Genomic DNA, 20,975 nt, shown 5'->3' with positions numbered 1-20,975 from the left:
AACACCCTATGCTTAGAAACTTGTATCAGCCACCCTCAAGCATTTTAAACATCTCCGACTCGGTGACCGTGTCCTAAAAGCAAACCTTCGGTCTCCGAATGAGTCTCCACGGTTAATCTTCGGATTCCATGTTCAATTCCACCACGAATGTTGACCCACATCTCAGAATTTGAGAGTGTATGCATCAATGCAAACAAAGCCGGTCTATCTGCAAGACTCGATCTTGAGTTACCTTTGATTAATGGCGGGGATCTCATGGTTTAAGTAAGTACCGGCAGAGGAAGGAGGTGCGAATAGTAGTCATCATTTCTTACGCACGTATGTAATCAACATGCCCTTCGTAGACCATAGCATAAATGACGGAAAAAAACAAGAAACAATACTCAGACCCTATACTTCGATTAACACTGCCATCATGACTCAAGCTTCCCAAATGAAAGTTGTAATAGTAGGCGGATCAATCGCAGGCCTAACCCTCGCACACTGTCTATCACGCTATGGAATCGACTACATCATTCTCGAGCGCCGCCACGACATAGCGCCACAAGTAGGTGCTTCAGTAAGTTTGATGCCTAATGGATCACGAATTCTAGATCAATTGGGAATGTTTGATGCGGTTTCGGAAAACATTGAACCGTGTGTTTTTATGCAAACATGGGATGAGAATGGAAGGTTGCTTTCTGAAACTGATGCGCCGATTTTGACAGGAAAGCGGTATGTGAATTTTAGTTTGAGAAGATGGATTGCAGTGGAATTGGATTAAAGGACTGACTTGAAAATAGATTGGGCTATACGATTACGTTCTTGGAAAGGGAGAAACTTTTGGAAATTTTGTATCGACACCTTCCCGATAAATCGAAAGTTCTAACTGGCAAATATGTCAGGTCAATTGAGCAGGATAGTAAAGAAGCGGTTGTAGTTTGCGAAGATGGATCAAGGTATTCTGGGGATGTGATTGCAGGTGCAGATGGCATCCATAGTACTATAAGATCAGAAATGCGACGACAAATCGCAAAGGAGGGAACATCAAAAGATCTTGAAGCTTTGAAAAGAGATGAAATTGCTCTTTCCGCAGAATACAGTTGTTTGTTCGGTATTTCCAAACCAATTCCAGGATTGGAAATCGGGCATACGCATCGCAGTTCAGGAAAGGGCGCTTCGACTCTGTTGTTTGGTGGCGTGGATGGAAAATTATATTGGTTTCTGTTCACCAAGAATGAAGAAAGGACGTTTGGTGATGGCATTCCGCGGTATAAAAAGGGAGATGAAACTAATCATGTAGCGAAATACATGCATCATCACGTATCCGGTAACATTCTCCTTTCCGAAGTGTGGAAAAATCGTATCGTTGCAAATTTCGTCACCATCGAGGAAATGGAGAATGAACATTGGAATTGGAATCGCGTTGCATGTCTTGGAGACTCTATACACAAGGTTTGTATCCAATTCTTCGATATGTCAATTTCTCCGTGCTGATGAAAACTCATTAGATGACACCAAATCTTGGCCAAGGGGCAAATTGTGCAATTGAAAGTGCAGCAGAAATGGCTAACAGTCTATCGAAAGCACTGAGAGACGACGGCAGTAAACCTGCTATTGAGGATATCAGAAACGTTCTATCGCTTTATTATCAGAAACGTAACGTAAGAGCAAACTTGATCGTGAAAGCAGCGAATAAATTCACTCGTGTAGAAGCACTTGCTACAACGGGTGATTGGGTCGCATCCATGTTTGTAATTCCACGCTTGGGAGATATTCTTGCAGACCGAGGTGCAAAGGTTCAAGTTGGGGCTACGAGATTGGACTGTCTCCCGATTCCAAAAAGAGCATTGGAAGGGACAATGCCTTGGAGTACAAACTCTGGTATTGGGAAGGAGGAGAATCGAAAGCGAAGAGCTCAGCTTGCATTGCCATTGATTCTCATAGCTTTTTACTTCTTCTGGAATAAAACACCAGCACCAAAGGGATTTACAGTCACAAAATCCTTCTCCGAGGTAAAGTTGGAAATGTTGAGCTCTATTGCCAATACCATACCACTGGTAACCATCTGGACAATTGAAAGTTACCGCCGCGGAAATGCTCTCACCTTAGCAAATATCTTGTAAGTCACCTTCAGTTCCTAGCATATTTTTCCCTGCTAAGAGAATTAAAATAGCCCTACTGCATTCCTTTTGCTGGCCCAAAGGTTTGGGATCGAATTTATCGCTCCAATCTATTTCTTTTTTCACTATGTTCAATCACCACAGGAAAATTTTGCGGCCCTTGATAACCGACTGACAAACATGGCTTTTGCAAAAATAATGCCTCTGGCAATACTTTTGTTCTCCTTGGGTCCCTCCTATGCCATATGGAGTTCTATAGAGCCTGAGTCTGCGCAATGGATATACGGCAACGCTTGGTATTGGTATCCAGTCTACTTGACCATTTTTTTGAGAATTCTGAGGTTTATCGTGAAGGACACTACTCGACTGAACAGGATATACAAGCCTACAGCAGATCTGACTTATCTACGGGTTTCATACGGCATTTCAATCGTTATTTGTGCAGCGTTCCATCTATATGGAAGCCTCAATAATTCAACGTTAACAGCTTTTCTTACTCAAGAACCACAATCTCCATTCCAATCAATTCAGCCAATCCAGGCTATTCTAAATGCTGTTCCGGAGTTTTGGACGTCGAAGCAGACCTCGTTATACAGTGCTGCATTTTATTGGACAATTCTTCATTTCGCCGATTTAAAATTCGTCGGAAAGTTAAAGGAAAGCTGGCTGTTGATTTTGACAATATCTCTCTTTTCAAACCTTTTCGCGGGACCAGGTGTAGGCTTAATAGTAATGTGGGCGTGGAGAGAGGAGATAATGGCGAAAAAACATATAACCATCGAGTAAATTGGATGTTGGGTAGTAAGCACGACAAATAGGAAACATTCGTGTCAGCGACAACTATAGACTTGCTTGAATGCCTCCATGTATCAAACTGATTGTAAAAAGGTGATACAAAAAGAACGGACGGATCTTTGATTGAGTGAATCGATATCTGTGTTGTTTTGATGAGAAATAGATGGACCTTGAATATAGAAGTGCCAATTTGAAAAAAGATGCATCATTAGCTCGCCAATTCAGAGCTCACGGGACTCCAATTTTTAATTATGAGATTCGGTGACATTCGTTGCATGGGTCCCAACAGTCCTGGAAAATTTCCCCAAAGTTAATCCCCACCTGCTTCGGAGATCTATAATGAACACCGAAGGCAACCGACAGAAGGTACAGCGGTACGAGCTCCACACATATGTATCGATGAATTCCAAATAATGCGTCACAGAACCTCCAATTCCAAACAAATCTGGAAAATGTCTCAAAGATTGAAGGGAATCAATTTTCGAAACTCTCTGGAGTTAGGATGGAACAGCATCTTTTTGATCGTAGGATTCCTTATTCTAGCTGCCATCTTAATTGCATGGACTCAGAAGCCCGATGAAGAGTTGCTGCTCGAGAGGTTAAAAGATCTCGATTTACCGATTGTAGGAGTGGGGCCAAATGTTAACGTTGGTGAGTCGCTAGAAATCGGCACTCAAACTGTAAGCTTTGAAAATCCAGAATAACATGCGGTCAATGCTAATCGTACATAGTACCCAAATTCGCCATACGTTGTACCGGCCGATCGCGTTCCCATTGTCATTCTGCCAAACTCAGCCATCAACATCATAAAGTCTCTCCCAGAAGCAAAGATATCATTTGAAAAAGAAGTATACGCTCGACATCTGGCTCATCTCTTACTCAAAAAAGACCAGAAAATTTTCTCCGAACCGATTCTTAATTCAATCAAGCAGGACCTTACTCGAAATATTTCGAAAACCCTTGATACGTTATGGGATGAGGTAGACTACGCATTCGAAAAGAACATCGGAACTTTGCCAGATGACGACGAAGGATGGAAAAACGTGTCGGTGTATGGAAAGGTACTGAATGTGGTTGCATTATTATCTGGAAGAGTATTTGTTGGTGCGCCGTTGTGCCGCGAGGAAGAGTGGATCAAAGCGACGATTGCATACACGATAATCCTCGGAGTAACAGTTGGAATGCTCTGGAAACGCCCTTGGTGGCAGCGTAGAATTCTGGCACCTCTATATTTCCGAACTTTAGTTGGCGTGCACAAGAAAGCCGAAGAACTATTAAAACCACTCCTCGAACGCGAAGCCGCACTCGATCCCTCGGAGTTGGAAAAGAAAGCCGAAGAACAAAACGATGGACAGCTTATCAGATGGTTACTATCACATACCCCGCAAAAGGGTGGAAAGATTGATGTGAAGCAATTAGCCCATGATCAATTGACGGTGAGCTTAGCTGCTATTCACACCACCAGCATTACAATATCCCATCTCTTATATGACCTGGCAACCTATCCCGAACATGTAGCTCCGCTCCGAAAAGAATTGGAATCAGTCATTGCCGACCACAAAACAGCTGGGGGAAATGGAAAATTGAGTAAGGTGGAATTGACCAAATTGTGGAAAATGGATAGTTTTATCAAAGAGTCGCAGAGACTCAACCCACCAATTCTTGGTAAAAAATCCACCCCATGGGAGAAGTTTCGAGACTAATTCATGATTGTCCCGATGAACAGTTCAGATGCGTCGATATCTCACCTCTCCACTGGCTCTACCCTCGGGTCATATCCTTCCATCAGGAACATTTTGTGGAGTCGATGCACAAATGACAAATCGCACAGTTCCATACTATGAGGCTTCTCCAATAACGCACCAACAAGCACCGTTCGACGCATTTGATGGATTCCGCTTCAGCAAACTTCGATCTGTACCAGGAAATGAAAATCGTTATCAATTTGTTACGTCCAGCACAGAGAGTTTGAACTTTGGGCACGGTACGTTCTTCATACATCTCGACACATCCTTTGATTTATGCTTATCGAATAATGAATTAGGAACCCATGCGTGCCCTGGGCGCTTCTTTGCAAGCAATGAGATCAAGATTGCTTTTGCAGAGGTGTTGTTGAAATGGGACGTGAGACTTAAACCGGGAGAAGGAAGGCCAGCAAATTTGTATACTGACACAAACGTGATGCCGAACATGAAAGGAGAGGTGCAGATGAGAAGAAGAGAGTTATTTTGAGAATCCATGAATAAGAATTGATTGAATTATGTTTCCATGTCAAGCAGAGATTAGATGTGCGCTTGCTATGAAATCATGATTCCCTTGTGTTGTACAGTAAAACCTCTCTATAAGGATGCCGGTTCTTGTAGTATTTCTTAAGGACACACAGCTTGTAAAGAGGTTACCGACCAGTCCCGACCCACGAGCAGTCTAAGTTCGACTAGTCTCAATCGGGTTATATTTTCGTGATAGTTTCATTATTTTCCATTTCAACTAAAACACTGATATATCTATTACATAATAAATGAATGCTAATGATTTTATTGGTTTAGTAAGAATATATATAATGTTATAAAAGCTGCCTCTAGAGTTATATAGAAATGATTAAAGATTTCTCAAAATAATTTAGATTAAACTTCAAATAAGAATTTAATAAGATTATAACTAATTGTAATTCTTATAACTATAATATCAAAATTAATAATTATTTTTAAATATAAAGCTTTATATTATACTAAAACCTATTCCTTTATATAAATCTTTATCTTATTTAAATAATTAGAATAAATAATTACTTCTAAAGCTATCACGGCGTCAACTATATGATCTATAGTTGCCTTTGTGCCTCAGGCATAGTATACTAGTACACCCTATTTCTTATAAATAGGGCCTTATTCTTTCATAGCTCTTTTATCTTTATAATATAATATAAGTTTTTATCTATATTTTGATAATTTGTATTATTAATAAGAAAACTATTACAGCTTTATTTAAATAATTCTATTAAAGTCATTTCTGATTATATCAATTATTCTTATTATTAATCTTTTATACAATCCTACTACTATTATTTAAAAACTCTATAAGATTGTTTTATAATTATAAAAATATTCTAAAAATAAATAATCAAATATCTATACCCAATCTATTCCTATAGTTCCTTTTCTTAAATTACATTCTTAACTCTACTAAAATTAATATTTCTTTATTTATAGATCTATTTAATAATCCAAATACTATACACTTTACTACTATTCAAATAGTATTTAAATCAATCAAATCGATTACTAGTTTATTATAAGCTTAAGCTACTATAATATAAGCCCAAGCTATTAATACTCAATTGAAAATTATCGATTTAAAAAATATAATTGAAACATTAAAAATTACTATTTATAATAACCTATAAATATTATTTTATTATAAATATTTTATTACTCCTGAAAAGTTTAATAGTAATAAATAGGATATTATAAAATATCAAAATTAATATATAGCTTTTTGTAATACAATTAATTATTACTTAATTACAGATTATAAGAATAAATTAGAATTTCAAAAGATTATATTTCTTATTAATCTACTCTTCAGCTTAGTCTATACAAATAATCAAATCTACTTTAATATAATTACTAATAATCTATATAACTTTAATCTTTAGTCTTTAGAATAATATATTATAATAAGTATCTAATATAAATTGAATAAACAATATTAGATCCTAGATTTTTCTTATAAAGTTTCTATAAATTATAACAAATATAAAATAAAAAAGATATCATTTAATAACTTTATTATTGAATTCAAATAACTTATTATTAAATACAAGAAAATCACTAAATAATAAATTACTAATCTCAAATTTAAGGTTTTATAAAAACTAATTAATATTTTGGTTAATTATTCTAATAAACTTTTAATAGCTGATATTGATATATAAATAATCTAGTAGTAAGGAATCTATAACAATTTAGAAGAAAAAATCTATTTCAATAATTAGTATAAGAATTAAGGTATTAACTTTAATTATAATTAATTTAAATTTAATGAAAAAAAGCCTATTACTATTTCTATAATTATTATACTTAATTCTTTTAATGATTTTATATAGTTAAATACTGTTTGTCAAAGTCAGCAAACTCTATTATATTATATTCGAGATTAATACCTTAACTTTAGCCTATATCTTTACTACAAGAAGTCTAATTATATCAAAACCAATTATAAAGAAAAGCAACTCAATAATATAAAATATAATATCAATTCAGAAATTATACTATACTCCAATTGTTTTTCTACTATTAATCAATATACTTTAAATACTCATTATTTCCTTATTACAAATTATTATCACAATCCCAAATCTTATTATAATACCTATATTCTTTTTTACCAAAATACATTCCTAATTATTATAATATTATTCCAATATACTTCTTTAGTTTTTATTAGTAATATAAATCTAAATGGATTTATTAAAGACTTTATATATTCAAATAATAATAGAAATTCAATTCCTTAATTAGATATATTAAAAGAGTAATCTTGATTTATAATTGCAAATCAAGATTCTTTATGAAAAACTTACTTTTATAAATTAAGAAATCAATTATATCTAAAGATCCTTTATATCTTAAAACAATAAATAATAAATCTCTTAAAATCTTAATAAAAATTTTCCTTATATCTAATATAATTATTTTGTTTATTGGCTTAATAGATAGTAGCACTACAGGATATAGGTTTATTAATAGAACTCTTATTTTCAAGCTTTATATCTTTATACACCCTCTTCTTATCACTCGAAATCTATTACTTATAAATAAAAGAATCTCTAATATTCTTTTTCAATATATATTATTAGATATATGAATTAATAATTATAAGGAAACTAATTTACATTATATCACTAACCTTTTCAATACAGATTCTATAATCCTTAGCTTTCTATAGCTTTAATATTATAATTCTATTATTAATTGGATAATAATAATCCTCAAATTTATATTTATATATTATTTTAGATATTATTATTTAATTAATTCTATTGTAATTGTTATTCTTAATTGTAATGATATATCGATTTTAGTAGATATTATATTTAATTTAATATTATATATATTTATTAAAAAATCAATTTTAAAGAAAACTATTTCTTTAATTCTATATCAAGCTTTTATTAAAAAAGTTATTAATAAAAATCTCAAAACTTTTTTTTTTTTTTCAAAATCAATTAGTACTTTTAGAATCTATCACTTTGATTTCAGTATTTATAAAAAGAAACCCAAAAGATATAAATCTTATTCATTTTGTATTACTTAACAAAAACTATAATTATATTTATTTAATTAATAGAAAAATTAAGACTCATATCAAAATAATATTAAATCAATTAATCCTAAAACTAATCTTAATATAGATTATTATTAGCTTTAGAATATATAAAAGATTACTATAAAATCAAAACATTTTATTATTACTAAATATTTTATTATTATTAGATTTATCAAAAGAATCAATTAATATTTTACAAAATATCTAATAGAAAATAAATAATATAAAGTTTCTTATAATTAATAGCTTTATTCAATTCTATAAAGATTAGAAAGTTTATATTACAAAAATAATCTAAAACAAATTAAATAGAGTTTATAAATTATATTATATAATAATAAATAATTCTATTTAATTATATTGTAGTATTATAAAAAATGATATTAAGAAATTTATGGAAAAGATTAATCAATTTATATTATTTATAATAAAAATTCAAAGTAAACTATTATTCTAGTTTTATAATCTATTTATTAATTTCCTTCCCTTCTTTGCTAACAAATTCTTATTATAATACTTTTGGGATTATAAAATTAAAATAATATTAGGCAAAGAATTTTCTTATAATAAAGACTACCCAATATCCCTAGCTGAGCTTTAAATCATTTATAAATAACTCAATAATAATCTAAATAAAGGATTTATTTATAAATCCTGTTTTCGATTGACTACTCTATTCCTCCTAACCACAAAACTAAAAAGGAACATTCGAATTTGCTAAGATTATTGTAAACTTAATAATATTATTATTAAAAACTATTATCCACTACTATTAATTAAAGAAATCCTTAATACCCTATACTACACTAAGGTTTATATTAAATTGAATATTATTATTATATTTAATAAATTATGAATTACAAAAGGTTACAAATAAAAAATTGTTTTTATAATTCGCTTTAATTTATTTAAATCCCTAATAATACCCTTCAGTTTTTGTAATACTTTTGTTTTGTTTCAGAATTATATTAATTATATTCTTTTTGATTTCTTAAATAAAAACTATATAATATATTTAAACAATATTTTGATTTATTTTAAGAATATTATAGATTATTGAAAACAAGTTTGCAAAATTGTTTAGAGGTTTATTAATATTAGATTACAAATCGATATTAATAAATATAAATTCGAAACAAAGAGAATAAAATATTTCAATCTAATTATTACTTTTAACAATATAGAAATAAATTTTAATAAAATTAAGATTATTCTTGAATAGAAGTTGTTAATTAAATTAAAAGATTTTTAACATTTTCTAGAGTTTATTAATTTTTATTAATACTTTATCAAAAACTTCTTTAAAATTATAAAACCTTTAAATTGTTTATTGAAAAAAGAGAATATATAGAATTAAATTATTAACTAAAAGAATATCTTCAAAATATTGAAATATATTTTTATCTTTATTCTAGTTTTTATAATATTTGATTATTATTATTATATAATTATCAAAATGAATATTTCAAATTAAGCTATAGGTAATATACTTTTATAATATAATAACAAAGATTGCCTATACCTAATAGCTTATTTCTTTTTGAAATATAGTATTATTAAATATAATTACAAAATCTATAATAAGGAATTACTTATTATTATTAAGTTATTAAAGAAATAGAAATTTGAATTATATAGTATTCAAGAATTATTCGAGATTATTATTAATTATAAAAACCTAGAATATTTTATATTAATAAAAATACTAAATCAAAGATAAATAAGATAAATAGAGTTTCTATTTGATTTCAATTTCCAAATTATTTATTAATTTAATTATAAAGTAGTTTGTTTTAATATATTGAGCTGAAAAGCAAAAAGTCGCCCTATTTATATTGATTCTAATAATAATTGAATCAAGAATTGCTTATAAATATTACTCCTAAAAAAAGTATTCAATATTATTATATTCAAAGATCTCATTTAATAAACGAATAATAATATCAACCTTATTATAGCTTCTATAAATATAATTATTTCTAATACTAAAAAACTAATCAACAATCTTATTAATAAAATATATAAATTATTTGAATTGATTATTATTATATATAATATACTTCAAAATCTAATCACTTATTATTAGTTATTATTAATCCAAAAAGATCTTCGAATTATTCTTCAAAACTATAAATTAATTAATAAAAAAATCTTTTATTACAAATACCTCTTTATTTCTTTCTTTACTAAACTTTATACTCAAATTATATACCAAACTTATTTTACTAATTCTATTAAGTATTCTGATTGAATCAAAACTATTGATTTTGTTTTCTATATATACTAATAATTTAATATATCAAGAAAAATCAAAACCTTTATGTAAATCTATTAACTCTATTTTCAAATCAAAGTCTCTTATTTTATTATATTTGGATTTCTCGAATCTCTATTAATATTATTTCATCTTTAATTCAATATTTCTATTAATTATATTATATTATTACTAATTAATAAATATTATAAAAAAAAACATTAATATATTATTATAATTATTTATTATTTAACAAAAATATATTATTTCATATTAATTATAGAATTATTTATAAAAGAATTTACTAATCAATTTATTAAGAAAGTCTATTATTTATATAGAATACCTGATAATATTGTATTCAATAAAAATTTATAATTCATTTTGGAATTCTGGAAATATTTATTTGAGTATTTATTGATTATTCTGAAATGATTTTCTTTATTCTATTTTGAGTTTGATAATTAAATAAAGAGGATTAATGTTATGATAAAACAATATCTTAGAGTTTTTATAAACTTTTATTAGAATAATTAATATGATTAGTTTTTATTCATAAAGATTGTATTTAATAATACTATTTCCAAAATCATTAATATATTCTTATTTTTTACTAACTATAGTTTTCATTTATATCTTAATATCAAGCTTTTTTTATCTATACTTTTTAATTTATTATATTAAAGAAAACAGAAGTTTCTAAAAGTCAATGAAATTATAAATCAATTTAATCTTATTTTAACAAAATTAAAGGCTCTCATTATTTAATCTATTCAAAAGTATAAGAATTATATTAATTAAATTTATATCAATATTTTTTATATAAAGAAAATAATAAGATATAAATTAATATTAAAAATATAAAAACTAATTATTTAATAAAAAAGAGTAATAATAAATAAAATAATTCTTATAAGATTCTAAAAGTTTATAAATAAGTTTATTTATTTCAATTCTCTATTAGTTTTAAGATTTTTCTGGTATTCTATAACTCTTTATTCCAATTATTTTATTGATTATTTGGATTAACTAATTAAGAAATAATAAACAAAATCGAATCTCATTGGAATTAAGAATATATTCTAAAAAGAAATAACAAAATAAATAAAGAAATTGAGTAGTAGAAATTCAATGAATTATTTGATTATTATAATAAGAATGGATTTTATTATTAGATTAAATAGAAATATTATTTAGCATTTTGGTAACCCGCCGAAAACCTTTGTAATTAAGAAAACATAATTATCACTTTCTATTTAGCAAATCTAAATAAACTAAAACTATTTATTTAAATAGATTTCAAAAGATCTATTACTTCTAATTCCTTATTAATACTTATATTAAATGCATTTCTAAATCAAAATTAAGATAAACCTAAAAAGCTCTATCAATTAATTACTATTTTCAAAAAAGTTCATTTTAATTCAATAATAGAAATTAGAGTATTTTAATATTATTTTGTTTTTTAAAAAGAATTAATTAATATTGTGATTGTAAATCAATTACCTTAAATAAGGAGTATTATTATAATACCAATTATATAATCTATAATTGCCTTTATATTTTAGATATAATATATTAGTATACCCTATTTCCTATAAGTAGGGCTTCACTCTTCCATAGCCCTTTTATCTCTATGGTACAATATAAGTCTTTACCCGCACCTTAACAAAAGCATTATCATTTTTGAATTATTTATTATAGAATATTAATCCTATAATTTTTACTATTTTAGTTTATTCTTTTATTCTAGAATTAATTCTCTAAAACATTATTAATTCTAATAAGGTTTTTTTATTTACTATATTTTGTCTTTCCTAAAATCTATTATTCTAAAAACTATATTCTATATTTCTAGAGTATTCTATAACTAATATTATATATATACCTGAAATTCTCCTAAATACCTAGTATTCCCTAATATACTACAATTAAATTACTAAGGCCTATAGTATTATTATAATCTATATATTAGTAATTCTATAGCCTGTTATTAATCTATTATAATATTATTGATTTATAAAGTATAAAGATCTATATAAAGAAAAGATTTTCATTATAATATAGAACTTTATATTTAAAAATAATTATTAGTTTTATTATTATAGTTATAAGAATTATAATTAGTTATAATCTTATTAAATTCCTATTTAAAGTTTAATCTAAATCATCTTAAGAGATCTTTAGTTATTTCTATGTGATCCTAGAGGTAGCTTTTATAATAATTATATTATTAAACAAATAACTCAATTTATATACAAAATTCGTCTATATATAACTATATACTTTCTTTATTTATTAATATAATTGCATTTTTCTCTAAATATTATCATTATCTATATAAATAATATAAATTTCTAATTAATTATTAGAAATTAGATTTTATATAATAGTTATTATAAAAATAGTGTTTTTATAATGAAAATCGTAAAAATTTCAATTGTTTTTAGAATATAATTAAAATATTTACAACTTCTAATTATATAAACTTTTCTTATTTTTAAGTATTATTTCTTTTTCAAAAAATATTAATTAATTATTAAATATAAATATTAAGAAAAAGTTAATTTTGGTATGATTTTGAAGTGATTCATTTGGTGATATGATTTACTCGGTGATGAATCACGTTAATATTAAATGTTAGAATGCACGGAGAGATTCCGAAGTGGGCCGACCATAATTCCGCGCTGTCCGTTCAGTACCTTCAAAGATCCGTAAGTGGTATGTTAAGCTATTAGAGAGTCAGTCTTGAGTTACTTTGGCTTGACATTATTCGATAAAAATCCGATAAGCAACAAATCTCACAATTTTCATCACTCGTATAATTTCAACAAAATAATTAAACAAGTGCCAGTATTAATAAAGAATCAATCTATCTACAAAGTATGCCTGCCAATCTATTCAGTAACCTTAAACTCCTCACAGGCCAGTTCGCATAAATCTTTAGCCGCAGCACCACCCAATATCTTCAAAACAGGAAGAGATACGCCCACCTCCTTCAAGAACCAACTTCGAATCTCGACTGCAATCAAAGAATCAATACCCAACTGCGTCAAGGGTGCATTCTCATCGATTGACCCTGAATCTGCCTGCAGGATAAGCTCCAACTGCTTCGCGAAGCATTTTTGCATAACACCTAATACCTCATCCTTTGTTTGCGCTTTTGCAAGTTGTTCCTTGGTCGGCACTTCAACCTCACCTTTAGCATCACTCTCCTCATTGGTGAAATCATTCATAACGAATGCGAATCGAGGATTAGAATGCCATCGAGGTTTATCGCGTTCTTCACCCGTTAGGGGCGCGACCATACCAATAATGATTTCAGGACAACGATTGCTGGCTGGGTGTCCTGATTGCACTGCTTCGGATAATACTTGGAGGAATTCATGTTCGGGAATTGTGAGATAATTATAACTGCGTAAAGCAGACTCAGTGAATCGACCTGAGCGTTCAACATATCCAACTCCGAGAATCATACCAATATGAATGACCGATGCGACACCCCCACGCCTGCGACGTTGCTCTGCGAGTGAGGCCATATACTACAAATTGTTAGTCGAAGAACGTTGTAGAAGATGAGAAAAACAATGACCACGTACCATATTTGCGGCGGCGTAATTCGATTGTCCAGGAATTCCGTTGACGGCAGCCAAACTGGAGAATAACACGAAGAAGTCGAGTTCTAATCCGAATACAGCATCAATATTGATAGTACTGAGTACTTTAGGACGAATGACCCGCTCGAGTGTTTCAAAAGGCATATCTGAGAATGGTTTATCATCCAAGACCATACATCCATTCATCACTCCTGCGATTGGCGGCATGGTCTTGATCGCCTCTTCACGCAATCTTGTGACTGCTGCCTTGTCGGTAAAATCAATGGTATAGACGAGAACAGTCGCACCCATTCTTTGCAATTCTTGTTGCCATAGAGTGCCAGATTTGACGGATCTGCCAAGCGTTAGTACTTATTGTTGAAGCAGTATATCCCAAGGAGTTTATGAGAGCCTCAAACCTACCGACTACCAATAATGATATATCTAGCCCCGGCTCCAACCATCCATCTACAGATTGATTGTCCCAAATCTCCAGTCAAACCTGCTAGTAAGTAACTCTTGTTGTTTTCAAAAATTTGGTTTTGGGAGAATGGCTTGATATCAACTGTCAGAGTTGTGTTCCTCGTCCAATCTACGATGGAAAGTCGAGAGAATGAAGAAACACGACCATGTTTCAAGCTTCCGGCATCCAGCAAAAATCTTCCTTCAATATCCTTGGTTTCAGTTGAATCTGCATAAGATACAACATCAGCAAGAATTGTTGATGGGTTAACAAGAGATGGAGACTTTGCTGGCATGACACTTAGGAAACTATCAATTTCGATTATGCTGGTGAATTTTGTCAACGCCTCTTTGACATGTTTGCCGGTACCACTAATGTCGATGAATGATTGAGGTGAGGCTGGTAGTAAGTCTCGAATGGCACGTTTAGACAAAGTGGGATGAACCTTTATACAATTTTGAATCGATGTGGTAGACGACTTGGTGCTTGCAATATTTGAGATGGACTTTCCACCCGCTTTAGCTATTGACTCCACGGCTTGACTTAATGCAAAACTTGGTTCGTGAAGCAAAACGCTCGAGGCACCTTTGTTTAATATCTGTTTTGCTAAGAGGTAAGCCATAGCACTTTCGAGATACTCAGGAGTAACTTGACTGGCTGGAATGGCCCAGTCTTTGTGAACAGTGACGAGTGACTGGTTCGACGTTGAGAGGGCGAGCATTGATGATCCGGATCTTGTCTTTCCTAGGATGATGTAAAGGAAATCACCGTCGATGTTCAGGGTATACAAAGACGAGAATGAGACAGAAATTTCCAACTCATTTTCGCTATCCAGACGGTCCATGACTGCCTCTTGAACTTCAAGGTTGAAGCGATTGCCGACAGAAGGAGGTGTGATTGACACTTTCTTTGATGCCAGAAGAACCTCTTCCGTGACGACACGACGCGTGGAGTTTAATACGTCATTCAATTTCTTAATCGGCTTCACTCTCGGAAGATATAATTGCCCGTTTTCATGAATCATCTCTGGCTCAATTGACCACAACAAGTTCTCTTTGCGTGAATCTATCAGGTCGGTTGCAACCTCAAGTCGAACTAGTGTCTCCCCAATTATCTTAGCAGCATTTCCCTTCAAGTCGACATCTAAAAATTGCAAGTTCAAGTGAGGCATTTCAGAAATGATAGATCGACCTAATCCTATTGCCATGTTGGCGTATGGTTCATCAGCTTTACATCCTGTGGTTACCCAGAGAACGGATTCGGCGGAGTTGATCACAGTCTGGATACCTTTCAAACGTTCTGCATTCATTGATTTGAAGATGGGTTCGTCGAGATCCGCAACACTCAAAATTGTGGTTCCAAATGGAATTGTGAGCTGTGATGCCTCTTCCCAGGTGGCAAGAACAGTTGTCTTACGTGTCTCCCAGGATGGAATGTCTTGTTTTATTGTCTCAACAAGTGACTGGGTGGCAACACTTGATCCTCCGATAACAATGAGGTCCTTTCCTGTAGATTCCGGATGATATTGAAGCGGTTCTCGAAGTTTTTGGACATCATCGTCAAGGGCCTGGCTAAGAATTACAGAGACTGTGTAACGCGATTTGTCTTTGAAATCATTGACAATAGCATCAACACCTGAGAATCCAGTCTTTTTCAGAACTGCATCCCATTCTGGTGGTGAGATAGTGGGACGATATGGTCGCCCATCTGCACCTCCGAGCCACCAACCAGGTAAACCAGCCATGAGGAATCCGGTTCGTTCGAGATGACCAGTACATTCTAAAAGACAGAGATATCCACCAGGCTTCAGGAGTGTCCTGACGTTTCTCATGGTCTTCTCAAGAAACTCGGTTGCATGAAGAACATTTGATGCAACGATGACGTCAAAAGAGTGAGCTTCGTACCCCTGCTCCAAGGGATCTTTCTCGCAGTTGAGGAGACTGAATGTCATGCGGTTTGCATAGTCACTGAAAACTTCTCTAGCTTTCATAAAAAAGCCAGTCGATATATCCGTGAAAGTATAATGTGAAAATGCGTCCCCAATTCCTGTGAAAATACCTTTAGTAGCCCCTCCAGTTCCCGCACCAATCTCCAAGACACGCATTTTTGGGTAGCGATGCCCGATCTTCTTCATTGCCGCTGTAACGAATTTATTTGACGTGGCCATCCCAATACCTTCAGTGTACAATCTGTCGAGCAGTCCATTTGGTAACATATGTTCCAACATCGTCGTTGTACCTCTTACAACATCAGGGAGATTATTACCTACAGCTTGCATTAATTCGAGATCGACACATTCTGGATATTTGGAAGCCATAGTAATCAATTCTTGGAGATCATCGTTGTTCCACTCCGGCTTTATTGATGGATGTGTTCCTTTGGAAACAAGATCCGTGACGTGGTTGATCCAGTTAAACAAAGGACGGTGATGGTCTGGGATATTCTCAGGCTTAATCTCAGACATCAGGTGACGCATGTAAGCATAAGAAAGTCTTTCGCCCAAATCGATCAAGTGAAGTGCTTTTGGATCATCATCTTCAATATCAACTTCAGAAATGATGCCTCCCGAGATATCAGCCGCCCACAACGTTTCAAGATATAGTTGTCGATCTTGAGATGGTCTTGCTGCCGTGAACGATTGCATTTGCAATCCTTCTATTTGAATCTCGATTTCGTTGGTCACTGGATCAAAAACATCAACGTCGCCAACATAAGTGGCTGCATCATTAGCAGTGGTGGGTGTGACTTCGGTAATATATCCATCCATTCCGGCCAGGGATGTCTCCTTCTCGAATGCTGCTTCGCAAAGCGCAATGTTGAAGCTCATCTTGGCGATCCTTCTTGGCAAGTATGGTGTCCAGAAGCGCTCGTCACCAGGACTTGCAAATGCCGCTAATGTTGCATGTAATGTCATGTCCAAAAATGCCGGATGTACCAATAATCCTGTATCAGATAAACATCTTCTACCTTCGAGCGAAGAGATATGCATTCGGCGTTGGCCTTTTTCAATACCTCGGAAGATTCCAGTGAACTCAAGACCAACATTAGCCAAGCTGTCATAAAATCGATCCACGTTAAGTGTGCCAAGCACTGGTCGTACGGGCGAGCGAATAGACATCGCGTCAGGAGATGGAGTTCCAAGCGTCATCTCAATGCGACCCGAGAAAATCATTGACATTGGTTTGCCACTTGGGGCAGCAGTACACCAGAATTCTGCGCAAACAATCTCATCACTACCACTAGCGCTTGAAGATATAGGTTTGAGTGCAAACATAACCTCGACTGCTGCATTGTTCTCCTCGAGATTGATGGCTCTTTCAATGTCAACTTGATGAAGCTCAACCAGACGGATTGGCTTGCCATTAGCAAGCGCCTTTGATGATTCTAGAGCCATTGAGCAGTAAAACGCAGCAGGAACCAAGGTTTGACGTTGGAATTTGTGTCCAGAAACCCATGGCAGCTCGTCGAGTTTGAAGATGTTTCGCCAGCGATACTCCATATCTGTGTCATCAGCGCACCTGACACCCAAGAGTTCATGGGGTGGGTCGACTCTGTTACGATAATTGCGAGAAATTCGAGACTCGAACCAGAAAGTACGGCTATGGTCCCATGAATAGGTTGGTAAGCCCTTCAAAAGCTTGGGAGTTGTCACCACACCGCCTGAAATAGTATCAAGGTATTTTTTGAAACTCATTCTCTTCCCATTGATGTGATTCAACAAGAACCCTAGTGCGTTGGCAAATGCGATCGAATCATTCTCTCCACGAGATAGCACTCCAGAATATGGCACAACCACATTGACGGCATGCTTAAATGTTTGTGCCACTGGTCCCTTAAGTGCGGGATGCGGCCCCACTTCAACTGCAGCATCGAATGGACCAAATTCTTTTGCAGCTATGCTGACGGCCTCGAAAAATCTGACTGGTGAGACGAGGTTGTCTAGCCAGTATTGTGTCTCAAGTTCGGAAGATTCACTGGACATGTTTTTCAAGTTTACACTTGAAATCCACATGCAATCTGGTGAGCTGGGCTTGGGAGATATCTTGCAGGTAGCAAGAGATCTTGTGTATGGTTCTGAGCAGGGTAACATGTGATCGGAATGATACGCAGTATCAACTTTGAGAACCCGGGCAAAGACACCTCTGTCGTCAAGTGTCGTCTTTGCTTTTTCGAGGACATCTTTGTTGCCACTGAGAGTGACTGTCTTTGGAGCATTGCTGGCCGCAATGGAAATTTTGCCTTGGTATTCTTCACCAGCGCAGAATTCGAGAGCCTCGTCAAAGCTCAGTCCTGCCGCCATCATCGACCCTTCTTCTCCCCCTTTACCCTTTGCAAGGTGTGCATGAAGGCCACGATAGTAAGCGATACGAATGGCATCATCGGCCGTTAACCTACCTGCAGCATAAGCAGCACCAATTTCTCCGGATGAGTGCCCAACTACAGCAGAGAATGTGACTCCAATCAGCTTCAACAAATCTACGAGAGCAATCTGTAGGGCTGTGCAAAGAGGTTGCGAAAACTCGGCTTTTTCAATGGAGGATTTCCCGACTGCCGCGACAATTTCCTCTTTCAATGACCATTTTGGAGCATCTGGAAGCTCACGAAGTGATTTCTCAAGGGAATCGATTGTCTGAGAAAATGAGGGTATGTTGGCGATCAGCTCTTTTCCCATTGCCGGCCATTGTGCACCTTGACCCGTGAAAACACCCAGAATCTTCCTAGATGATTTGTCATTTACATTTGTCGACCGAGTGCCAATAGCTAGATTTGAGTTCTCTTCTTTTGCTATTATGACTTTCTCAAGTTGATCTAACAAATCTTCGGTGTTCGATGCTACAAATGTAGCTTTAGTTGGGAAGTTACCTCGGCCCAGTAGGGAATACCCCAAGTCTATTAGATTGACTCCTTCGTGCTCTTCGATATAATCGCTAAAGTTTGTGATGTTCTGAATTAAAGAATCCTCGGAAATAGCAGATATCGTGAATGGAATGACTGCTGTTGATTCCAAGCCCGGTGTAGATGAACAAAGCTCGTAGCTTTCAAGAATAGCATGTGCATTGGTACCACCGAAACCAAATGAATTAACGCTGGCACGGAGAGGTCCCTCAACCGCTGGCCATGGTAATGGAGCCGTGGGGACATTCAAATTTCCGTAGAAAGGTTCGATTGCTGAGTTAAGACTTTGGAAATGCAGATTGGGTGGGATAGTTTTCTCTTTCATTGCCAATCCGGCTTTTATGATACCTGCTAGTCCTGCTGCGCCTTCTAGATGGCCAATTACCGTTTTTATGGAGCCAACGTGAAGGGGCTCTGAATTGGGGGTGTCTGATCTCTGTGGGAAGAAAGCACTGCTGATTGCCTCCGCTTCAACTGGATCTCCTGCTGGTGTTCCGGTGCCATGAGCTTCGAAATATTGACATCTTTCCGAAGGCTTTGTACAGTCGAGTCCAGCTCGAGCATATGTCTGACGAATCAAGTCGGCTTGAGATGCAGCAAGTGGCATGGTAATGCCTTTCGACCTACCATCCGAATTCACACCAGTCTATTTATAAAGAATTAGCTATCGAGACATTAAAAACGGATACAAAATTATACACCTCGCGAATTATGTACTCAATGTCATCCCCATCTTCCAAAGCATTTTTCAAAGTCTTCAAAACAATTGCCGCGGTCCCCTCGCCACGTGCATATCCATCAGCTTTGGAATCCCACATCTGAGATTTCCCTGTCGGTGAAAGCATATGGAGATTTGACTCTCCAATATACATTTCTGGACCAAAGATTAAATTTGCACCAGCGGCTATAGCAGTTCGACTTTGTCCACTTCTAAGTGTCGAAATGGCATTATGAACGGCAACTAAACTTGATGAGCAAGCAGTGTCAATTGTCATCGAAGGTCCTTTCCAATCAAAGAAATAAGAAATCCTATTTGACATGATACTGCGTGCCGTTCCTGTTGCTAGATATTGCGGGATATCTTCGATGTCTCGCATTAGAACATCGAAATAGTCGGCGCACATGAGTCCTACGTATACGGCAGTAGAAGTGCCTTGCATTTCTTCGATCGACAATCCTGCAGCTTCTAGAGCCTCATAGACGGTCTCCAAAAGTAGTCGTTGTTGTGGATCAAGGGCTTCTGCTTCTCTTGGATTGATATTAAAGAATGGAGCATCAAATGTCGTTGGGTCTTCATTAAGAAAATATGATTTGGTTGCGTTGGTGGTTCCATGGTGTTCACCATTAGGATGATAGAAGGCCTTGATGTTGAATCGTGAGGATGGAACCTTTTGAGTCAAATCGTATGGATGATGGAGAAGGTTCCATAATTTAGAGGGTGAAGAGGCGCCACCTGGGAAACGACAGCCTGTGCCTATGACGGCTATAGGTTCGTTTGGTACGGCCATGATGCAACGATTAAACACAACGCTGAAGGGGAA

General features: G+C 33.8%; 3 protein-coding genes across 3 annotated transcripts; 1 reads left to right on the top strand and 2 right to left on the bottom strand.

The window, feature by feature from the left end:
- Nucleotides 1-44: 44 nt before the first annotated feature.
- Nucleotides 45-257, bottom strand: Bfra_004039 (uncharacterized protein; the record flags this gene model as incomplete). The annotated part of the gene is made up of 1 exon (XM_037334445.1): nucleotides 45-257. One exon carries the CDS (start codon nucleotides 255-257, stop codon nucleotides 45-47), a length of 213 nt encoding a protein of 70 aa, XP_037192979.1.
- Nucleotides 258-415: 158 nt separating this feature from the next.
- On the top strand, nucleotides 416-5,129 carry Bfra_004038 (putative cytochrome p450 monooxygenase protein; the record flags this gene model as incomplete). Its single annotated transcript, XM_037334444.1, has 8 exons — nucleotides 416-714; nucleotides 783-1,434; nucleotides 1,491-2,101; nucleotides 2,156-2,884; nucleotides 3,322-3,577; nucleotides 3,629-4,562; nucleotides 4,624-4,881; nucleotides 4,942-5,129. 8 exons carry the CDS (start codon nucleotides 416-418, stop codon nucleotides 5,127-5,129), a joined length of 3,927 nt encoding a protein of 1,308 aa, XP_037192978.1.
- An 8,247-nt stretch (nucleotides 5,130-13,376) lies between these two features.
- On the bottom strand, nucleotides 13,377-20,942 carry Bfra_004037 (putative hybrid pks-nrps protein; the record flags this gene model as incomplete). Its single annotated transcript, XM_037334443.1, has 4 exons — nucleotides 13,377-14,021; nucleotides 14,079-14,430; nucleotides 14,499-20,080; nucleotides 20,136-20,942. The coding sequence occupies 4 exons, from the start codon at nucleotides 20,940-20,942 to the stop codon at nucleotides 13,377-13,379; spliced, it is 7,386 nt and encodes a 2,461-aa protein (XP_037192977.1).
- Between the last annotated feature and the right edge of the window lie 33 nt (nucleotides 20,943-20,975).

The sequence above is a fragment of the Botrytis fragariae genome, assembly GCF_013461495.1.
Source record: "Botrytis fragariae strain BVB16 chromosome Unknown tig00000050, whole genome shotgun sequence".
Taxonomy (NCBI): Eukaryota; Fungi; Ascomycota; class Leotiomycetes; order Helotiales; family Sclerotiniaceae; genus Botrytis; species Botrytis fragariae.
The sequence above is the reverse complement of the archived record's forward strand: the minus strand, read 5'-3'. Positions and strand labels throughout refer to the sequence as shown.